Source organism: Homarus americanus, unplaced genomic scaffold (assembly GCF_018991925.1).
Source record: "Homarus americanus isolate GMGI-L3 unplaced genomic scaffold, GMGI_Hamer_2.0 scaffold51859, whole genome shotgun sequence".
Classification (NCBI taxonomy): Eukaryota; Metazoa; Arthropoda; class Malacostraca; order Decapoda; family Nephropidae; genus Homarus; species Homarus americanus.
In genome coordinates, this window is record NW_024711292.1 from 4,754,775 (window position 1) to 4,772,160 (window position 17,386).

General features: G+C 43.0%; 2 protein-coding genes across 4 annotated transcripts; both read left to right on the top strand.

The window, feature by feature from the left end:
- Nucleotides 1–7,973: 7,973 nt before the first annotated feature.
- LOC121876277 lies at nucleotides 7,974–10,284 on the top strand. Of its 3 annotated transcripts, XM_042381428.1 has the most exons (4): nucleotides 7,974–8,442; nucleotides 9,478–9,678; nucleotides 9,850–9,903; nucleotides 9,997–10,284. In XM_042381428.1, the coding sequence occupies exons 1-4, from the start codon at nucleotides 7,990–7,992 to the stop codon at nucleotides 10,084–10,086; spliced, it is 798 nt and encodes a 265-aa protein (XP_042237362.1). In that variant the 5' UTR covers nucleotides 7,974–7,989; the 3' UTR covers nucleotides 10,087–10,284. The 3 variants fall into 3 exon arrangements, with proteins under 3 accessions (XP_042237362.1, XP_042237288.1, XP_042237437.1); XM_042381354.1 differs by lacking the exon at nucleotides 9,850–9,903 and having other exon boundaries at nucleotides 9,478–9,685; nucleotides 9,947–10,284; XM_042381503.1 differs by lacking the exon at nucleotides 9,850–9,903 and having other exon boundaries at nucleotides 9,478–9,637; nucleotides 9,947–10,284.
- On the top strand, nucleotides 9,988–16,376 carry LOC121876210. Its single transcript, XM_042381231.1, has 8 exons — nucleotides 9,988–10,497; nucleotides 11,287–11,416; nucleotides 12,114–12,235; nucleotides 12,779–12,895; nucleotides 13,282–13,416; nucleotides 14,023–14,131; nucleotides 14,844–14,988; nucleotides 15,592–16,376. Exons 1-8 carry the CDS (start codon nucleotides 10,368–10,370, stop codon nucleotides 15,676–15,678), a joined length of 975 nt encoding a protein of 324 aa, XP_042237165.1. The 5' UTR covers nucleotides 9,988–10,367; the 3' UTR covers nucleotides 15,679–16,376.
- Nucleotides 16,377–17,386: the final 1,010 nt, after the last annotated feature.

Genomic DNA, 17,386 nt, shown 5'->3' on the forward strand with positions numbered 1-17,386 from the left:
TCACTGTGTGAAGGTTAACTTGCGTGCGACTGTTACTGTTGAGTTGTTCTCACTGACTTAAGCACTGTTCACCACTGTTCACCTCTGTTTAACACTGGTTCCATTCCTTTCCTAAATGAAGTAGTAACTTCTGGCGTGAACTTGTTGATATTCCGGTGGGGAGGAGGGTTCAGGGGAGGGAGTTGGTATGGGCCAACTTAACAGTTGACCTGGCTGCTCCGAGAGGAGCGCCAGGTACGTCTTGACCCTTCGGTGGTCAAGGATGTAGTAATAATAATAATAATAATAATAATAATAATAATAATAATTAACGGTTTATTGAAAAAGTTCTGCAGCCCGAAGGCTGAAAATATACATTGGGCATAAATGACTTATTACATACATTGGTGGTTTAACAAAAGCCTTCATTAGAGAAAGGTAAAGGAACATACAGTGAACATACAGATTAATGTAGGTGTTGAACAGCAAAAACGTAGTGTAGTAACTCCCTCCCAGATGGTGTTAGAGGGACCTCACGTGGTGTAGTAGTTCCCTCACAGATGGTGTTATGAGGGGCCTCACGTGGTGTAGTAATTCCCTCACAGATGGTGTTATGAGGGCCTCACGTGGTGTAGTAATTCCCTCACAGATGGTGTTATGAGGGGCCTCACGTGGTGTAGTAATTCCTCACAGATGGTGTTATGAGGGGGCCTCGTGGTGTAGTAATTCCCTCACAGATGGTGTTATGAGGGGCCTCACGTGGTGTAGTAATTCCCTCACAGATGGTGAGGGGCCTCACGTGTCCCTCACAGATGGTGTTATGAGGGCCTCACGTGGTGTAGTGGTGTTATGAGGGGCCTCACGTGGTGTAGTAATTCCCTCACAGATGGTGTTATGAGGGGCCTCACGTGGTGTAGTAACTCCTTCACATATGGTGTTATGAGGGGCCTCACGTGGTGTAGTAATTCCCTCACAGATGGTGTTATATGAGTGAGGTGTGGTTCCAGGCCTTCCTATCGTAGACGGATTAACACATCGCTGGTAGTTGGGTCTCACGGGCCGTTATCACTGGGTACCTGGGACCTCACTGTGTGAAAGGTCAACTTGGGTACCACTGTTACTGTTGAGTTGTTCTCACTAACTTAAGCACTGTTCACCACTGTTCACCTCTGTTTAACACTGGTTCCATTTCTTTCCTAAATGAAATAGTAACTTCTGGCGTGAACTTGGTGATATTCCGGTGGGGAGGAGGGTTCAGGGGAGGGAGTTGGTATGGGCCAACATAACAGTTGACCTGGCTGCTCCGAGAGGAGCGCCAGGTACGTCTTGACCCTTCGGTGGTCAAGGATGTAGTGTGTGTGTGTGTGTGTGTGTGTGTGTGTGTGTGTGTGTGTTCTTAGGCATTTCCACAGTTTTGAAGATTGAGATGAAATTTTGAAGGGAGGTGCGGGTGGCCCAGGGATGATCATACACTCTCTCCTGTCCCTTCCACTCACCAAAGCGAGGTAGGTAACTCAACTAGTACGATATTTATACAGCAGGTAGACTCATTAACCAGAGTGTCGTTGCTATGGTGACGTCTCCTAAAGGGTATAGAGACGATGATTAATTATAGTTCATTGAAGTGAATGTAAACACAGACTTGTGAGGTCAAAGGTGACTTGTAACCATAGTTTTGTGTCTCTCTAGTTTTATCATTTAGGTTAGTTGCAACTTCATCGTCGATTATATAAAGCTATTTTTTTATGGTCAACAGATTTGCGATGATTATCTAGTTCGGTTATCTAAAGACTAAAATATACCTCACTAAAGCCCTCTAGATGGTAGGATTTACGCTCCTTGTGGGTCGGTAACAGTTATCTTCCCTGGCTATCTTGTACCAGGCACCACATTCCCACTGGATTACAGTACACTAAATCAGGTATATCTGCGTCAAAATATAGATACATAAGTTTTGTAACTGAAGTTAGTCTATCATATTTCATATTATTAATATCTGGTAAATAATAAACCATTCGAGAAGGTCAGCAGGATATATTCTGTACTGCATAAAAAGCCCAACGAGGTGAAATTTTCGCGGAAGATCATAATAAAAAAAAATCATCCACGAAGGGACGACCACATAATTACTTACAAAATCAATAGTTTTTCTGACATATATGGCGATGAATAAAGAAGAAAGAAGTGTTGTACCTTCTCATACAGCTCGGGTTGTGACCACTGCTGGTAGAGCCCCGCCTGGCAACGACAGCCAGAAACATATAAAAAGTGCGTGGCTTCACGTAAGAAATCAGGAAATTAGAAGATTTACCCCAAGGCTAGACACATGTGGACGATAAACGAGAAAGATATAATCTCAGTTAAGCATTTGTTTAAATACAAAGGGAGCGGCCAATACACCAGAGTTTATCGGGAATAATTCTATTAATTTGCATCTTGTGTCCTTTGACTAGTATCATCAGGGTCGAACGTTTGAAAGGACAGTATCTACTTGTTTGTTGTGCCGACATACAAACAATATACAATACATAGACAGTACAGACATACAAACAATAATGAGAAGTAAATCTAATTGGCTAAGGACAGCACATTAGCCCAACAAAGGCATTGTAACCAATCTATATATTCTTTGACAAACTATAGAAAAAAGTACGACCTACTTTATGTATAGAATAGCGTCACTTTTTCAATATCATATAATATTATTAAATTACACAGGGCCTTAGTATATTATGTAACGTTTGTGGGGATTAATGTAAGATTAACTTAATCTTGAACCCGTCAACAAATTGAGTAGGATTTGTCTACATTAATTTATTATACTCTTATCATGTAAGGTACAACATTAGTGTAATCTGAGAAAAAGTAGAGTCGGCACCGGCTAGTAGTACTGAACTGAAAAGAAATATTAATTTTCGTAATTTTAGTTTTCATCATAACATTTAATTATAGTGTCTTTCTTTTTGAAGAGATTAAAACAAACACACACATACAGCATATATACTGTATACTCGTGTGTATTTCCTTCTTCTCCATGTGCTGTATCTCGGCGTGGGAGGTAACTTCCCACACCGTGCTGTCATCAAATCTGACGTTCACCTGAACGGGGACGTCATTGATGACTTACACGTCCCGTAGTTGTATGTTTGTCCTCAGTCACCGAAGGTAACCACGAGGCCACCACTCGGCAAGCGGACAACCTAATTTATCCCCACGATCCCTGAAGAGGGGAAAACCCTCTTCAGGACGAAGGGGTTTAGCTTCTCAGGGGGTGGTGGATATTACATGGTCCCACTGACTCACATGTCTGTCCTCGGTGAACTCTAGTGTGTGTGTGTGTGTGTGTGTGTGTGTGTGTGTGTGTCGCACAGAGTGGTGTAATGCGTCTAGTGTGGCAGCATGATGTTAGTGTTAAGGTACAAGCACTACTTGCTCCCTCTCGCTTTCAGCTGCCGCCGCTGGCTAGCCTTCGTGGCAAACAGGGAAGCAACTTGCATAAGTCTTTCCTTGCCAGTACACAGCCTCTTCACGCATCAAAACTCCTGCTGTGCCTCCTCGTGGCAACACACGGTAACTGGGTGCCTTGTGGACCCAGGCTAGGCCAGCAGGGGATCTCGTAGTAACAGTGGACCCCAGAGGGACAGCACATAGGCCCACTGGCATGTGGACACGTCCTGGCGCCTACCAACCATTGCCCCGCTGACTTGCGAATTAACCTTGGGAGGTATAAGGCTACGGGAGTAAACTCCAAACGAAAATTCTGCAGTGGAGCCCCGCTTCAACAAGACCCCAACGACGGTATAGGCAGAAGAGGTGACCAGCATGGCAACCCAACGACTACACCGACGGATGAAGGCAATGATGGACAGGCTAATAAGGCAAAACCCCAAAAAACAGGGCTATCGGCAGTTCATTGCAAATCTCCTTCTCCCTAGTCGTTGAAACACTTGCAACAATGGATCAGGAAAATGGAGAGCCAAGATGCGTGGTTGCAGCCTGCACTCCTGCTTCACCACATAAATTAACTCATGCGCAGCCATCATCCAGCTCACCATTCGTCTCACCATCGTCAAAACCCCTATACCCCCCAAAGTCCTATGGCGATGGGGACAGGCAGAGATGACTGCCTGGAGTCTCTAGTCACAACGCTGCACATGGACGGCATGGTCGATTATGCACTAGGATCTAGGCAGCAGTGCAATCCGGTCCTGTCTGTGTAACTGAGCATTCCTCTCGAGGACCCACTCTGGTCACCCCACATGGGGAGGGGGCTAGAAAAGGTACCCTAAACATAGCCTGCTTAATGAACCAACCTGATTGGGCAACCGCACCCAGTAAGGTCATCCTTATGCGATAGAAAACACAATCATAATCACAGATCAAAACAAAAAACAAGCTATACAACCTCTTATGGTCGCTGCTTGGAATGTCAGGACCTTTCTGTATAATGGCACAAATGAGTGTCCAGAGAGAAAACTGCCCTTGTGGCAAAAGAGCTGTCTATGTATAACATCGACATGGCAGCCATTAGTGAGTCCCAGTTCCCAGACGAGGGTCAACTCACAGAAAGGGAGTCTGGCTGTACCTTCTTTTGGAAGGGTAAGACTGCTGCGGAGAGAAACTGCATTTATTGAGTTGGCTTTGCCATCCGCCAATGCATCCTACATAGGCTAACTGAAATGCCAGTTGGGATCAACGAGCATCTCATGACGCTCTGAGTCCCACTGAAACATTCACGTTATGCCTTCTTCACCAGTGTATACGCCCCAAAAACACTGGAGGCAGAGGATGCCATCAAAGAGCCTTTTACGCCGACCTTGACAGAGTGCTAACCTTTATCCCCAGAGAAGATAAGGTTGTGCTCCTTGGTGACTTCAGTGCCAGAGTTGGCAGAGATGCTGACATTTGACAGGGAACCATAGGGAGAAATGGACTGGGCAAGTGTAATCCCAATGGCCTACTTCTCCTCAGGAAGTGTGCTGCACACAACCTCACTATCACCAATACCTTGTTTAGGCAGGCCGACAAGCTCAAGGGTTTGTGGCAACACCCACGATCCAAGGACTGGCATCTCATTGACTACATTACTGTCAGAGAAAGAGATCGCCGAGATGTCTTCATCACCCGAGCACAATTGTGGCTCAGACCCCTACAACACTGATCATCGGCTCATCAGAGCCCCAAAATGGCGAAGGCATTAAGCCTCCAGAAGAGGTTTTAACACTAAGAGTCTGGAGGATCCAGCGGTAGCACATGCTTTCAGAGAGCAGCTCGAATATGGGCTGATAAGCAACCCGACAACAAACAACCAAAATCCCAGGTCTGAATGGGGTATTCTCGACAAAAACCTGCCTTAACTGACTGGCAGAACAACCCTCAGTCTCGAACCAAAGCTGATACCTCCTGCAAGAAGAAAGCGGCGGCCCAGCGCGAACTTCGCAATCTAAAGAACGACTGGTTTAAAAATAAAGAAAGTAAAATGCAAAAACTTGAAGATCAACACAAGATGTGCGAATTTTTCAAGTCCACTAAAACATTTTATGGGCCAATCACGCATGGCACAGCCCCCCTCCACTCATCCGACAGTAACCTCTTATTTAAAATCCTTCAGCACTGGAAAGAGCACTACCATTCGCTGCTCAATCGAAACACCAATGTGGATGTCCTGACTACCCAGCAGGTCCCTCAGCATCCAGAACGGACCCACCTCAGCTATCCTCCATCTCTGAATGAGGTAGCTACTGCCATAAAAAAAAAAAAAATAACAAAGCCTCAGCGCCTGATGGAATCCCAGCCGAGGTGTATAAAGCAGGAGGACCTCTGCTTACCAGCCATCTCCACTCTCTCCTGGAGAATATATGGGAAAGGAAGGAAATCCCCCAAGCTCTTTAAGACGCCTCCATCGATAATATTTTTAAGAACAAGGAAGACCGGTCAGACTGTGGCAACTAAATGGGGATCTTGCTGTTGTCCATAGCTGGCAAGATTATCGCCCGAGTCCTCCTCAACAGATTTCTTCCTGAAGCGGAAAACTTTCACCCAGAATCTCAATGTGGCTTTGGACCATCACGTGACACCACTGACTTGTACATGGCCTTCATTGACTTTACTAAGGCCTTCGACTCAGACAACAAGGAAGCCCTCTGGCGGACCCTCAGCTGTTTTGGCTGCCCACCAAAATTCATCGCCATTGTGTCCTGCACAATGGCACCCAGTCTGAGTTCTTCCCCACCCAAACGGGGGTTAAACAAGGGTGTGTACTGGCACCAACTCTCTTTGCCATTTTCTTGGCTATCTTCCTTAATTGTGCCAGTGCCAATTTAGCCGGTGGGATGGACATCGAGTACCGAATGAAGGGTCTTTTCAACACAAGAAGACTCCAGGAGGGAACAAAGATGTCGTCAGCTTCCATTACTGAACTTCACTGAGCAGACGACCTCACTCTTGTCGCTCACACTGAACGTAACCTACAGGAGATCCTGAATACCTATGCAGATGCGTATGCACACCTCGGCCTTGAGGTGAATGTACGTAAGACTCAGATTCTCTTTCAGCCTCCCCTGGTTCAGCCACACCTCCACCATCCATCCAGCTTAACGGTACTACTCTCTCTAATGTTACCCACTTTCAGTATTTCGGCTCCCACCTGTCCACCACCGCATACATCGATGAAGAGATTCAACATCGGATCAGATGTGCAGACTCCATACCTGTGTCTTCAACTGTAGTGAGCTGAAATTATCTACAAAATTGAACGTATATCGAGCAGTGGTCCTCCCCACCTTGCTATATGGCAGTGAGACATGGGTCACATAGAGGAGGCACCTCAAGGCACTTGAAAACTTTCATCAACGTAGTCTACGTTCCATCCTCCGAGTTCGCTGGGAAGACAAGAGAACATATTCCAGTATTCTTGCTGACGCCAATTGTAGGAGCATCGAGGCTATCATTATCCATGAACAACTACGTTGTACTGGCCATGTTACCTGCAAGGAGAACAGTAGAATTCCAAAGCAGCTACTTTACAGTCACCTAACGAATAATAAACGTAACGCTGGCGGGCAACTGAAAAAAGTATAAGGATAGTCTTAAGACAAACCTGAAAAAGTGTTAAATCGACCCCCATACCTGGGAAACGATTACTCCACACCGTAACGCTTGGAGGAATACCATACGAGAAGGGGTCAATACTTTCGACTTAGCCCGACTGCATATCGAGGCGGACAAGCGCCAACGCCGGAAAGACGCTGCCGCCGCCCTTCCCGCACTAGATGTAGGCCCCCACACGTGCAACTTCTGTGGACGACCTTGCCGGTCCCGTATCGGCATTTCTAGTCACTTCAAAGCTCACCAAGGAAGGTGACATCCCTAATAACTCAAATCATTGTCTCATAGCTGGATGATCGTCATACTCGATTCCGAGTGACAACAAAGTAGTAGTAGCAGTGTGTGTGTGTGTGTGTACATTGTTTGTAGTAATATACTGCACATTGTTACGAATGATAATTTACATGTAAATAAAATATATCATGTTAACTAACTGTGGATATCTTATTATAGTGTGGAACTGTATACATCATGTGTAACACAGACCCTCCCATAGGCATAATGCTTCTTGTTCATCTTGGTTGCTGTTGACAGCACAGCGCCACACCAGAACCTTAACGTATTGCTGGTTGGGAAGTGAAGTCAGAATGGCAGGTTTAAACGAAGTTGATGGATGAAGAGAAGGGTTAAGAGGCGACCTGTGACTTCTTTATACCGCAGAAAGACTCATATGTCACATATCATACATAATTACTTTTTAATCCAAAATTGGACTGAAATAAATGCTTTTCCTCAAGGCTACGTATCCAGTTCCAAATTCCATTTCCTTAAAATTCGAGTCTGTGAAGATATTACATGTTAATGGTGATGTAGTCATTCCTTGTAAGTCTGTGAGGGTCGGGAGGTGATAAGACCTGGCATATAAAAGGTGGAGCGGATGGCTCTCTGGCTCACAGCGCAACCATGCATCGCAACGCTACCACCGTCCTCCTGCCGCTCCTGCTAATGGCTCTTCTCTTCCCAGAGTCATGGGCGCACACCTACTACTACGACTTCTCGAATAACCTGGAAATTTGGAATTCCAGTCGCGGGTCGTGGCGCTGGTCTTCAAGGAGCGCCCTCGACACCACTCTACCAGCTGGCTCGACGACTGATGGATTTGCTATTCTAGATGTTAATGCAAACAGCGACGAAATGTATTCTCCCTGGTTCTCTGTACCCAATGGAGGGACGTTCACCATGAAATTCTACATACGTTCAGAGTGGACCGGATCCAACGACTTGAAAGTCGACCTGTATAAGGAGGGCGACCCTGATTCGTCAGTGTTCCTCAAACTTCAGTCATACTCCAAGCCAGACTCTTACGAATGGTTCGTTGTGGCCAAGGACATCGAATCCCAGACCGAAAGAATAAGAGTAAGTACTGAATACACAATATCCGCTTCTTGTTATTTTTGTCATTAACTTTACAGCAATCTATATTAACGTGTACCCCGGGTCGGTAATGTATACCCCAGGTGGTGCGCGCAACCGCCTGCACTACACATGAAGGTGTTTCACGAGGAACCTGATCACCTCACCTCATCTCAGTGCAGTCGACACACGGGGCCGCGGGGGTTTGACAAATTGATCTAAAGATCGACGAATGTGCGTGTACCCCTGGGTCGGGGTACACGCACATTCGTCGATCTTTAGATCAATATACTTTAAGTTTGAAAATTATAATCATATATACGACAGGGTTTTATTCAATTTATTATGCATCTAGCTTTATTGTCTTCCAGGCAAGACTTAATGCTCAGAGTTTAATTAAGGCTGTGCATGTATCATAATTGTTGATGGTTCCGTGTGTTGATACTGCTTCATCTACTCACTACTCATCATTGATTGAAACAGATAACAGTTTGTAGTACATTTATCATGGCAGCAGCCCATGTGTACGTTAATTATGTATTGCGAAGATAAGCGAGGGAAAATCGTAAACTCAAAGTAAGAGATATTTCAAATGGAGATTCATTGACGGGTATATACACGTTAGGCTTCATTAAGTCATTGTCTGTATTAATTTTTACTTCATGTGTGGTAACCAGAATGAATACTTGCAAATACCTATACTAGTATTATTCTAATGCCTGTATATAAATCACAGGGCACTTGATATCGAATGACGTTTCTTGTTGGTAAGTAGATAACCCAAACCAACAAGAGACGCTTTCTCAGTCCAAAACAAATCTGGCGATAGGCAGAGAAAAATTAGAACTTGTATTGGAAGTTTATTTTGCTTTGTTACCATCACGAGTAAATTAAATGTCCTTTTTCTTGACTGACCTACCGGAAGAATTTTTTTCGTGTTAGAAGGGCGCCGCCGGCCGTCAGAAACAACAACTAGTCTAGCAATAAACACAGCTAAGACAGCCAATCTTTCTTAACATTTCTTTTGTTTGTTGACAGATGGAGATCTTCTGTTATAACGGGAAGAAGGCTGGCAATGGAGAACCTATGTATGGCTGCGCTATTGATACCGTCACTTTCGTGCCATATGGTGATCCGACTGAAGCCCCGACTGTTGCCCCAACTGTAGCTCCGACTGTAGCTCCGACTGAAGCCCCGACTGTTGCCCCAACTGTAGCTCCGACTGTAGCTCCGACTGAAGCCCCGACTGTTGCTAACTGTAGCTCCGACTGTAGCTCCGACTGAAGCCCCAACTGAAGCTGACTGTAGCCCGACTGAAGCCGACTGTTGCCCCAACTGTAGCTCCGACTGTAGCTCCGACTGAAGCCCCAACTGAAGCCCCGACTGAAGCCGACTGAAGTTCCGACTGAGGCCCCGACTGAAGCCCCGACTGTAGCCCCGACTGAAGCCCCGACTGAAGTTCCTGACCCCCTGAAGCTGTTGTCGACTGTAGCTCCGACTGAAGCCCCTGAAGCCCCGACTGTTGCCCCAACTGTAGCTCCGACTGACGAAGTTCCGACTGAAGCCCCGACTGAAGCCCCGACTGTTGCCCCAACTGTAGCTCCGACTGAAGCCCGACTGAAGCCCCGACTGTTGCCCCAACTGTAGCTCCGACTGAAACTCCGACTGAAGCCCCAACTGAAGCCCCGACTGTAGCTCCGACTGAAGCTCCGACTGTTGCCCCAACTGTAGCTCCGACTGAAGCCCCGACTGAAACTCCGACTGAAGCTCCGACTGAAGCCCCGACTGTTGCCCCGACTGTTGCCCCGACTGAAGCTCCGACTGAAGCCCCGACTGTAGCTCCGACGAATCCTCCGACCGCACCCCCAACGACTGCCCCGACAACCCAGGCCCCAGCAGGGCCCTTGGTGTATGACTTTCAGGACGGGATGGACGAGTGGGCGCTGATCAACATGAACAGCGCCAGCTTCAGGAGAGTCCAGTTTGAGAACACTCGGGTCGGAGCACCGCCAGAAGGACCCTGGGTGCTCCAAGTGTTCCAGGATAACGTGCAGTCTGGTAAGTCAGTCACGTACAACATTAATTTTTAAATTTATGAATTATTTCGTTTTAGAGTAAAAATATACTCTCATCCCTTCGTACATCACTGTTGGGTGTAAGGGAAGCTGGGTGCAGGTACGCGGTAAATATCAGTTTCCAGGTTTTGGGATTTTCTAGATATTGTATATAAATTCCGGGTGGAGGGATCTGGATACATGTGAAATAACACTTTGTTTGCTAGTTAACTGCCTCATTTCTACAGACTCAGGGCCCCAATCTTCTTTGGGTTAAGCGAGACAATTTAGAAAGCCAGAAATTATGCTATTTTATAAGAGAATTTGATAAGCAATTAATTATCAATGTCGAAAAAAAATAGAAGAAAATTGGGTTAAATTTCACAGACAACCATTTTCACCACTCGAGGAAGTCACGTAAACTACCTTGAAGGCAGGGGGAAAATTATACACTTCCACCTAAGGGAAGGGGTCCTAGCCGACTGAAGTTAGGCAACTAAAGTCAGGGGAGAGTAAAAGATTGTAGTGAATAAACTTTCTTGTAGTAAGAACTCCTCAGAACTGAGAAGGTGCTTGTAGAATTTGCTCAGGGGTTACTGATAAAATGTAAGAAATATTAGTGAAACCTTATGATGTCTAGAGGCCTATGAGACGGGGAAACATTCGGTGGAGCTGACTTGTAGCTTTTGCCCATCGTATAAGGCTAACCATTTATTTTACTGAAATAACTTGACAAACTAACCTTTTATCTAATAAATGGTGAGCTTAATCACTATAAAGGGGGCTTCTACAGGCTCGGTGGTAGGCACGGGTCCGCTGATGGAGGCTACGGACTCACAGATCTCGGTGTCTGTCATCTTCTGGATGGACGGCAGTGTAAACTTCCCTGCACAACTTAAGATACGACGTCGATTCAGTTTCAGGTAAGAAGTGGATAGATTTAGCGTATTATGGCTTATTGGACATAACTAACAACAGGTATTAACAAACTTGAAGAATGATTGATATTAAGTCAATATATGAGTTAGTTGGAGTTATAAGAGCAATAGACAAAATTTCTTAGTGTTACATTTCTCCTATTTTCGGAAAAAAATGCGCCAATAAATATACAGCATTATGAAAAATAGAGAACCGTATTAAACGAACAAGAAAGAAAGTATCCTCACTTGAAATAATCTTGTGTTAAAGAAAAAAAGTGAAATTTAAATTGGATGAAATATTTAAATTTACACCTTGCTACCTGGATGCTCATTACTTAGAACTTTCATCAGTTCAACACAATAGATTTTATGACCTCAGATAATGATACGGAAATGTTTGAACTACGGCTAAAACGCGCGGGAGATTAAACCTTTTTAGCATTTTAACAATAACAGGTAAAAGCAGACGAAATCTTATAAACCTTAAGTTTTCACCTCTAAGTTAGCCGCTCAGTTTTAATGGAATTTATTTTACAAAAGATTGGCGTTTTATTGACTTGTTGACTTGAAAAAAAGTAACTTAACACGTGGTCACACATTAAACAAAATAATGAATGTTAGGAAGATACGCGAATGTTAAACTACATGTAACCAGATAGCCAGTGAGTAAACAGATGACACAGATACCGTCTTCCTTCAGTGATTTGGGGGAGACACCTGTGCTAAACCTGGACGGCTTTGGTAACCAGGACAACCAGATGTGGCTCTTATACACAGGCACCGCCAGCGCCATCGTCGGTCAGCGCTTCAGCCTCTTAGTTGGTGAGTTTCTCTACTGATCTTCTGCAAGTCACTGATGACTGTGTGGAATGGCAGGGATTTCATAGATAGACAAGAAGATAGATAAGAAGGTGGAGGGATGATTAGGCAGCCAGATGGAGCGATATAATAAGTCTTTCTTGGGCTATCCTTGGTTTAATCGACTAATTAGTTACCATTCTTTGTACTGTATAACTATATAGGCTACCTGCTCAACTTATGTACATGTTTAACCAATGTTGACTTGGATGACGTTTGTACAGAATAAGAATCGAGTACAGTATATAATGCTGGTGAGCGACACTTACTTTTAGGCTCTTATTTGTGGGTTTGTTTCAGCTTATGCGGAGAGAGAAAGTGAGTTTGACACTTCGCCATACTTTTTCATAATCTTGAGAGGAAAGTTCATGAAGATGGCATGAACATTAAGCTTCGTACATATTCCCATTTATATTTTCCTTGTAGGGATTAAAGAGACTGACGAGTTTGTGTAAATGTGCACTATCTGCTAGTGAACTCCATGTGCTCCTCGTCCTCCCCTCACAGAGGCTTCCCTGGGAGGTGACCGTAACAACTCGGTGGCGGTGAACAAGTTGGTGGTGAACGGTGCCAAGGCCATCCACAGTAACGTTACAACCATGAACTTCGAGAACGGTTTACTGGGTGAGTTAAGTATAATTATAAAATGGTTCGCAATATGTGTATGTTCTGAACACTTTTACTCCATGAATTCTGTCTGTATCAGTAGTATACATATATATGGATAATCAATATTAATTTTTTCAGTTAATTTTTTGAACTTCTAGTCGCATTTCTAATATTCACTCAGATAAGTATGGTGAGTTATTTCATGAATGTTGAACCTAAAGGAGTTTGTTGAAAGACGTCAACCATACACTACTTTCTGCAGTTAGAATTCCACTATTCTCTTTTGATAAACACCTCAACCAATTCCAATAATATATTATAAGACCCTGATTCCCGAGCCTCAAAATAAATAACACGAACACTGACCATCAATAATTAACTTCTTCCTCGGTGTTGGCCAGGTTGGTCGCTGGGCCAGATGCAGGGAGGGATGTGGGAGCTGAAGAACCAGTCTCACATCGACCCAGCGCTCAAGGTACCCAAGCCACCCAGTGGTGACATGATTCTCGTCGCGTCACGTCAACACATTCTTTCAGGTGAGAAAACTGTTCTTCTACCACACATACACCTACTGGGACTCATCTTAAATAGGAATAAATAAGAACATCATGAATCTCCAAGGTGGAGTAATGGTATGAACCGTCTTGAAAATATTGACCAGTACAGATATTGTTGAATCACAGATGGGAGAATAATAAACGATGGTTATGGAGGGAAGGGAAGCTCCAGCGAACAGCAGACATCATATTATATATGGCCTACAGTAGGTTTTGTCAAGGATTTAGTTGCTCTCTAAATCTAAGATCGTGTAATTACTGATTACTTGATTGAAGGAAACACAAGAATGAGTACAGACAAAAATAAAAAACAAACAAAAACACAAATTTTCCAAAGAATTTGTTAGACAATTTATAAAACGTTTCTACCAACAGAAACTTGTTAGTATTGTTGAATGTAAGGAATAGCCTCTGGCTGCTCAAACACTCTGGGTAACCTAGTAATGTGTTTCTGAGTACAGTACTTTATATAAAGTTATTTACCTTAAATATCACGTCCACCTACAGAAAATATCTACTGCTTCTTTTAATATGCGTTTTAATTTCCACAATGTTACTAAATAATTTCCTCACTCTTTTCCAAAGGTATCATGACCATAGAATCACCGATCCTGTCAGCGGCTGCCAAAACGTCCAAGAAACTCTACCTTAGATTTTGGGTGCGAGGCTCCTCCACTTACCCAGTGTCACTCAGGTGAACTAACACTTATTTAACCAGGTATCATAAAACGGTAAGAACAGGGACGTGGAATTGAGCCTCCCTGAACCTTGTAACCTTAAAGACTCCTACACGGTACTCAATGTCCACAGGTGAAACAGGTACAACTTTTCGTTGGTTACATAACATCATCTTCAACCATCGTCCTCTATATGGTTCAATATCTTTTTTATTGAACTAGATACTGTGTTTTCTGTTAAATTAGGTAACTTTTTTTAACCAAGTGCCTTTTAGTAAGTTAAATATTTCTTGAACTAACTGTTGATGTTATTATATAATACATGTACTACGTTTCAACGACTAACATCTTTAAGTGCGTATTCTGGGTGAGTACACACAGTACACTTGTCTTCAACAAATAAAGTTTAAAGATATATCTACACTCTTCCGATACTCTCATTTTTTATATGTGCTAGTCTTGAGAATATTAATTTCCCCTTTTTATATGCTAGTTACCCTCCCATGCTTTTCTTTGTTAATAACAGGTCATCCTTAAGATATTAGTCTATAATAATAATAATAATAATAATAATAATAATAATAATAATAATAATAATAACTATCCAGTTCATAAAATCTTGAATCCAATCCCCCCCCCCCCACAAAAAAACTTTCTAAATTGAGTGTGGTGGTGTGGTGAGAGTCCCCAGGTAATGATTACAATACCTTCGTCTTTCTTATCGTTCAGCATCCGTAAGAAATCCCCAGATGGAGTCTACGACGAACTACCCTTCGTGAACCTGAGGAGGTACGGCAACGTCGACAGCCAAAACTGGTTGTCTCTGGATAAAACCATCTATGTTCCCTTGAACGACGGCGAGATGTTTTACCAGGTACTATAAGGCCTTCCTGTACTTATTACTGTCGATGTGGACATATGTATACAGTACATGCATAGGCATATGTATACATGTGTACACACTAACAAATACACGCAGAGTAGCGAGCACGCACAAGCACACCCACGCAGTATACAGTGACAAAAACAATGCCACAGCAAGTAGACATTAATCTAGCCTAATTTCATATAATCTTACAAATCCGATTCCCAAGCACGCTATTTTGTTCGTATCTCAGCAGAGAATTACAACAATATCTAACATTGATCTACAATGACTAAATTAGTTTTAATTTACAAACTATTTTGGTAAATACAGGTACTCTTAAATACTGAAAGGAGATATTTTCATATTTAGCTTAAAATAGACTTCAGAAAAGGGCAAATAATTGGTGCACAAATATACAATATTTCGTAAAATCACTTTTATAACTTGAATGAATCATGGGCCAGTGTTTGTTTACATTGTGTACATTATTTGTTACTAAATAATCTACGGAAGTCATTGACAAAAGCAATTAAGTTATCCCAGGCATGAGTGTCGTCGTCTTCCTTGCATTATATACATTACCGTCAAGGAACCTTTCTACTCTTCTAGCTGGTGATCGAGGTGGACCTTGGTAGCAGGTTAGAAAACTTAGTTGCTGTTGACGACCTCAGCATCACGACTCTTACATTAAGCTAACCTGGCAAGCTGTGGCACACACACCACTGCTTCAGGGACCTGGATGCTGCCTCCTGCTGACTCATGTGTTTACAAGACCGAAGGGATCTTCGGTCCTTCTGACGAACAACTAACGAGACCTAAGGGATGCAAGGGCCTGACAACTGACAACTAACGAGACCTAAGGGATACAAGGACATGGAAACTGACAACTAACGAGACCTAAGGGATGCAAGGGCCTGGCAACTGACAACTAGCGAGACCTAAAGGATGCAAGGGCCTGGCAACTGACAACTAGCGAGACCTAAGGAATGCAAGGGCCTGGCAACTGACAACTAACGAGACCTAAGGGATGCAAGGGCCTGGCAACTGACAACTCATGCGATGCACAGATATTGGAAGCTAGTAATTAACAACAACTATTAAACTAGAAAGATGACAGCTACCTGCTAACAAATATGTATCAATTCCCACTATATGTCAGGGGCTCGTATCTAACATAAACAACGCCCTACTGGTGCTAAAACCTGCCAAATACCAGCAAAAAGGTATACACGTAACCTGACCATGTAAGTATAAAGCGAACCCTAATCTTATCATTGCTGTACCACCCAGTTCACTACAATTCTCAGCCAACATACTTCTTATTAAGAGGATGTAAGATCAGCCTCCCCCTTCGTGATAGTATTGTATGTAAGAAATAATTATGTCATCCATCAGCTTTTGTTTATATATCCTTATTCTGTGTAATTTCTGTTGGGCACCTTTCTGCTCTATATCTTATTAACTAGGCAGAAGTACAGCTTGATTAGTACTGTTATGTTATTGATAATTCACACTATTAAATGAAGGGTAATGTTTCACCTATGTTCTCAGTGAATAGTTTTTGTACATAAACGCCAACTTGTAATAAATGACAATTATGGGCAATGTGGCTAAATCGTTTGCCAGTGAATAAATTTAATTTTACTTTCGGGCAAAGATAAACTATTTATTTCATTGGATGTAATAAGTAAAATTATGAAAGCTAATGTTACTTTTTATAGTTGAAACGAAAACAACAGATATGTAACTAAATAGTTTCATTTAATTTCGACAAAAACATTAAGACTATTGACTTCTGCTTTCCATGGTTATATGTGTTTAAAAGATAATAAATTTAATGTGCTGATATCATGAAAAATGAACAAGAAACACAGTAGAAGGCATTGTTCCTGTGTATGATGACAGCGAGTCCAGTGACCCATAATGTAAGAAGTAAATAACCTTATTGAGGTATTTCACTAGGGTTGACGACATTATGGAATATTTTTTTTCCGACAGGATTTTGAACAGCGTGGAAACTGGACACTAGTCAGAACCAGGGATTACGCAGTTTATTCCCATTATCGTCACACAGATCACCAGGTCCAGTGAATTAAAAAAAAATATTTAAAGCAAGTAAATTAAACTCCCATGTGACAGCAACTAAAAAAAGAGTGTACAGTACTTACTGTAACAACAGCTAGGCCGACATTGATTTGCGCAACAAACGTAACTCGAACCTGCTACAGAGCGACGTGGCTGTGGCCAACACACGTCTTTTCAACATAATACCTCTCGTCTCTATAGTGCAAGTATTTCATCTTAAAATTCAAATAAACCAATTTATATTATGAATCCACAAAGAAAATTATTCAGGGACATTAAAACTTTCCTTCCCGTCTCAGTAGTCCAACCCAATAACTAA